Genomic DNA, 5995 nt, shown 5'->3' on the forward strand with positions numbered 1-5995 from the left:
GAAGAAGTAAAGAAAAAACCTATTTGTATTTTTCAGTATAATATGTTCATGAAGGGTGTTGATAGGGCAGATCAGTACTTGTCTTATTATTCTCTCTTGAGAAAAACAGTGAAATGGCCAAAGAAAGTTGCATTTTGGCTTATAAATTGTGCACTTTTCAATTCTTTTTGAATCTATCAAAAACTAAACCCTACATCAAAAATGAGATATGAAGAATTTCTGCTACAAGTGGCAAAAGACTGTGGTACAGATAAGGTGGAGACAGACTCAGACACAGACAGATATGCAGCACTCCCAGGAACATCAACCCAAACCCCTCGTGTGTCTCATGAGGACCCCCTGGGAGACTTTCTGGTGATATGCGCAAACATGTGCTAGAGAAAATTGTTGGAAGTGAATGGGGTAAAAGAAAATGTCCTGCTAGGAGGTTCCATGTTTGTGCTGCCCACAAAAAGAAGTGAAACTCGGTACATCTGCAAGTTCTGCTTAGTGCCACTCCACAAGGGGGAATGTTTCCAGAGGTATCATACCCTCAAGCACTACTAGGGTCTTTGGTGAGTATTTCTTGAAAATTTTAGTTCACAAAAATAGTTAGCAAATTTGTTATAAATTTTTAAAGAAACAGTATAAAAGTTGATTTCAATGGTTTAAACCCCGGGAACATGAATTTAAACAATTTAAATGCCCCGTCCTCAATGTGTTAAAATATTTGTTTTAAACACTCATGTATTTTTTTAATCAAGAAAAAAGTATCCTTTTAAATGCATCCAGATAACTTACCAGTTTCTATACTATTCATTTTTTCCCCTGGAGATCTGAGTTTCTTTAGCCTAAAGGACTCACTTAACATTTTTTTTGTGGTGCAGGTGGCAGTATATTTGCTATATTTTGTTTTTCTGAATGTGTCTTTATTTCACCTTCATTCTTGAAGGATATTTTCACTGGATATAGAATTCTAGATTGGTTTATTTTTTTAGCACTTTAAAGATGTTGTTCCCCTGTTCAATATTGAAGCATCTGAGTGACGAAATTTAATACAATTCACCAATGGCATAGACTGTCATTTCCGGAATTGCTACCCCCTTTTTTTCCCCTCTGGCTACTTTCAAAGTTTTCCCTTTATTTGGTATTCAGTTGTTTGACTGTGATGTGACTGTTCAAGCATGCTTTTCTTTGTATTTTTCCTCCTTGGGGTTCTTTGAGATTTTTGAATCTGTAAATTTACAGCTAGAGCCAAATTTGGGAAATTTTCAGACATCATTCCTTCACATGTTTTTTTCTGCTCCATTCTCTTTCTCCCTTTTTGGGACTACAATTACATGTGTATTAGTCCTTTTGGTATTGTTCCACAATGATAGGTTAAGGAGCCTATCCATATTTTAAAATATTTTTTCTCTCTATTCCTTCAGATTGGATGATTTCTGTTGATCTGTCTTCAAGCTTACTGTCTCGTCTGTCATCTCCATTATGCTGTTAAGCCCCTGGCCAGTGCATTTTTCATTTCGGATATTGTACTTTTTAGTTCTGTCATTTCCATTTACTTTTATTATAATTTTCTGTTTTTGTTTGATATTTTCTATCTGTTCATTAATGAGGAATCAATTTTCCTTTACTTTCTTTAACAGAAAACTCAGATACTTAATCTATATGTTATTAAATGAAAAATTTGCAGAAGATATACACTGTTCAGATTTTTGTTTAAAAATGGAAGTGTGTGAAAGACTGTATACTGATATGTTTATGTGAACATAGAAGTCTGTATTGTTATTTACCATAACTAGTGATTACCTTGGTGGGAATAGAATTGGAGAGAGTGGGGCAAGGGTTTCTGGGAATTTTTTTTCTACTTGGCATTATTTTAAAATTATAATGGTATAGAAAACTTGAAGGAATTATGTGTATGTGTTTTAATTTTTAAAATACTTTTGTCAATTTTATAAATGTCTCATGCACAAAAAAGTATATGTTTTTTTTTCTATGTAAGAAATTTTCTATTTCTGTTTTTTTTAATTTTAAAAAAAGCCTTACAATTAATTGTCCTTGAATTGAGGGAATATAGCAAGTATAATAGAAATTATTCCTATTATTCAGGTTGTTTATGTCCTTTTTATTTGCTAGGAAGAGTCATAAAGCTCCTCAATGTTACTGTAGTTTATATCAAACTCGACATTTATTTATAAGTTTTTGCCTTATATTTCACTTCAGTAAACTGTTAAAGATTCATGACAATTTAATCTCATTTATTAATGAAGTTTTTAACATTAAAATTCTGTTTTTTCCACGTGATATTTGTTTAACTTCCCATTCTTTCTGGTTAGTCTTAGTACCCACTTTCTAGTGTATTTTTTTGGTATGGTATTTCTGTGTTCATTCCTTTATTTTTAAATAAAAATAATGTGATTTGGGTGTTCTCCTTTTAAGCAGCAGCATGTAGCTGGCATTACATTTTATGCCAAACCAAGTGTTGTCTTTTATAATAGGGATTGTACCCCTTTCACATTTACCGTAATAATTGATAAGTTTCACAGGACTTACTTAGGGGCTGACTATGGGGCAGATGTATAGGTGCTTGATTACAGTGATAGGAGAGGTCAGGGCAGAGGAAGGAAGTAAAGTAGAGAATCTGCCTCAGCTTGGGCTGCCAAAACATAATACCACAGACTGGGTAGCATAAACAGCAGAAGTTTTTTACATTTCTGAAGGCTTATAGTTCTTGGACAATCAAGGTGTCGGCAGGTTTCGTTGCTTAGGAGGCCTCTCACCTTGGCTTGCAGATGTCTGTCTTCTCACTATGTCCTCACGTCCCTTTTCTCTGTGCGTACACATCCCTGCTATCTCTTCCTCCTCTTATAAGGGCACCACTCACATTGGATTAGGGCCCCACCCTTATGAGCTTTTTAAGCCTTAATTACCTTTTTAAAGGCCCTGTCTCCAAATACACTAGTATTTTATATAGGGTGGAATAATTCTGGAATGGAGATGTGCACATAGTTGGTTTGTAAAAGTTCAGTTCATTGATCAAGGAAAGAGTGTTCAGGTAGATCCAGTAAGACCTGTACCTGTTTTTTCAAATTGTGTGGTCTTTTATTGCCTTCAGCTGACTTTGTAGGCATTCTGGTACAAAATAATCCTCTAATAAATATTTGTTAGTGAATGGGGAAACTCTAATTCAGGTATCTCATAAATGATTTCATTACCCACTCTTTTGTGCTGCTTCCTACACTAGGGGTTCTCCTGTCTGAATGACTACTCTCTCAATCTATCCTTTTGTCCTCTTAGGGAAATAGTGAAAGATAGGACATGTCCACCCACATGAGTCCTGTGGTTAGATATCTGTCAAAGAAAATACTTGTGGACACAGTTTATATCAGTGTGGTGGTGGTTAGTTAGAAGATAATTGTAGTAGGGAAAAAACATTGTTGTATATTGGCCCTATAGAGACAAAACTGCCTGTGATGCTTGTATAGTCTGATACATGGGATAGGCTTAGGAGTGGGTTTTCTGGATTGTAATGGAAATTGTAAGATGTGATGGGCTGGAAAAGTAGGTCATGTAGAAGAAGTCTTGATTGGGTAGCATTTAAGTTTTAAGCATTTGGAAAAACAGTAAATCGAGTCTTATCCATCAGAGTCAGGAGAGTTGCTTGGGTTGCCCCAAGTCTCAGTTCTGACTCAGACTCTTCTCTCTGCAGCAGAACCAAAGCAAGAACTCCACCTCTGTCCTTTCTGCCCTCCGGATTTCTCCAGTCATAAGTTCCACATGCAGCACATGCTGTGCAATCATCCCCCCTGGATCTTCCCATGCTTGTGTGCAGGAAATCATATCCAGCCAGGGGATCTGTGCCCGGGGGACCAGAAGAAGCAGGAACAAGCCTCTGATCCAAGTTCCTGGAGGGAAAAAGCAGAAGGTCAAGAGAGAGAAGGAGCCAAGCTTTCATTTGGAAAGACAAAGAAAAGGACTTTAGCAGCATTTTCCATGCCACCCCAAAGGCAGCCAGTCAGCTCTAGGAATGGCATCAAAGGAGTGGATATAGAAGCCAGCCCCACTCAGGCGGGGAATCCTGAGGAAACAGACAAATTGCTGAAGAGGATAGAAGTCTTAGGTTTTGGAACAGTCAATTGTGGAGAGTGTGGACTGGGCTTCAGCAAGATGACAAACCTGCTTAGTCATCAGAGGATACACTCAGGGGAGAAGCCGTATGTGTGCGGGGTGTGTGAGAAGGGCTTTAGTCTAAAGAAAAGCCTTGCCAGGCACCAGAAGGCACACTCGGGGGAGAAACCTATTGTGTGCAGAGAGTGTGGGCGAGGATTTAACCGGAAGTCAACGCTCATCATACACGAGAGGACACACTCAGGCGAAAAGCCTTATATGTGCAGTGAGTGTGGACGAGGCTTCAGTCAGAAATCCAACCTCATCATACACCAGAGGACACACTCGGGGGAGAAGCCCTATGTGTGCCAGGAATGTGGGAAAGGCTTTAGCCAGAAGTCAGCTGTCGTTAGACACCAGAGAACACACTTAGAGGAGAAGACCATCGTGTGCAGTGACTGTGGACTAGGCTTCAGTGATAGGTCGAACCTCATCTCACACCAGAGAACGCACTCGGGCGAGAAGCCTTATGCCTGCAAGGAGTGTGGGCGATGCTTTAGACAGAGGACGACCCTTGTCAACCACCAGAGGACACACTCAAAGGAGAAACCTTATGTGTGTGGAGTGTGTGGCCACAGCTTTAGCCAAAATTCAACCCTCATCTCACACAGACGGACACATACCGGGGAGAAGCCTTATGTGTGTGGGGTGTGTGGGCGAGGCTTTACTCTGAAGTCACACCTCAACAGACACCAGAACATACACTCAGGGGATAAGCCCATCATGTGCAAGGATTGTGGGCGAGGCTTCAGCCAGCAATCAAATCTCATCAGACACCAGAGGACACACTCAGGGGAAAAGCCCATGGTATGTGAGGAGTGTGGGCGAGGCTTCAGCCAGAAGTCAAACCTCATTGCACACCAGAGGACACACTCAGGGGAAAAGCCGTATGTGTGCAGGGAGTGTGGGCGAGGCTTCAGTCACCAGGCAGGTCTCATCAGGCACAAGAGGAAACACTTGAGGGAGAAGCCTTACATGTGCAGGCAGTGTGGACTAGGCTTTAGCAATAAGTCAGCTTTAATTACACATAAATGGGTACATTCAAAAGAGAAGCCTTGTGTATGCAGAGAGTGTGGCCAATGCTTTATCCAAAAGTCACACCTCATCTCACATCAGATGACACACCAGGGAGAGAAGCCTTAGGTTTGCAAGGCCTGTGGGCAAGGCTTTAGCTGGAAGTCTCTCCTTAACAGACACAGGAGGATGAAATCTCTCTACCACAATCCATCACTCCAGCCTGACTCTCAAACCTCTTCTCTATTTGGGGCAATCTTCTGATCCCTTACATGGTCTTTGAAAGTGAAGACGGTGGCGAGGACTAAATCAAAATCTTTACAGTTTCATGAAATGGAGTAGAAAAATGCATTCCATAAGTGGTCAAAGGACATTTGACATAGCTTACTTTCTCCACATTAAATCTTCATGTTTTGTGGCCTTTTGTTTTAATAAACTTTGCTTCTTTACAAATCTGTAACCTTGGCTGTGTACCTCATTCAAGCATTTGTAAAGATAGGGAATATGGAGTGGTACAGATATCTTGAACTCTTCCAATGTCTGCTATTCCACAAGAATTCAGTTCCTTGGAAGACATAAGAACTGGGTCACTAGTATATTGATTGGAAAGTGGTCCCTTGTATTAGATAGAGAATCTAGGAACTGTGTTCAGGGATTTCAGGTGAGGGGAGGGAATCTTCCAGGTTTCTTCCAGAAAACAAGTCTTCCGCTAGAGTCCACTTTCATCGGCAGTTACCCTCTTGTCTTGGCTTCTATGACAGCTCTCGCTTGCACCTCTCCTCTTACTTCTCAGATGTTTATTGTTGCCTTTGCTGAATCATCCACTAACCAC

At 40.2% G+C, this 5995-nt stretch overlaps 1 protein-coding gene across 1 annotated transcript in view; it reads left to right on the forward strand.

The window, feature by feature from the left end:
* ZNF133 (zinc finger protein 133) overlaps nt 1-5604 on the forward strand; it is a 39613-nt gene extending 34009 nt beyond the window's left edge. The window contains exon 4 of the mRNA XM_019632805.1: nt 3692-5604. Within this exon, the coding sequence (XP_019488350.1) occupies nt 3692-5292 (1601 nt within the window). The 3' untranslated portion in view covers nt 5293-5604. The remainder of the gene's footprint in view (nt 1-3691) is intronic.
* The last annotated feature ends 391 nt before the right edge of the window (nt 5605-5995 follow it).

The sequence above is a fragment of the Hipposideros armiger genome, unplaced genomic scaffold (assembly GCF_001890085.2).
Source record: "Hipposideros armiger isolate ML-2016 unplaced genomic scaffold, ASM189008v1 scaffold_1176, whole genome shotgun sequence".
NCBI lineage: Eukaryota > Metazoa > Chordata > Mammalia > Chiroptera > Hipposideridae > Hipposideros > Hipposideros armiger.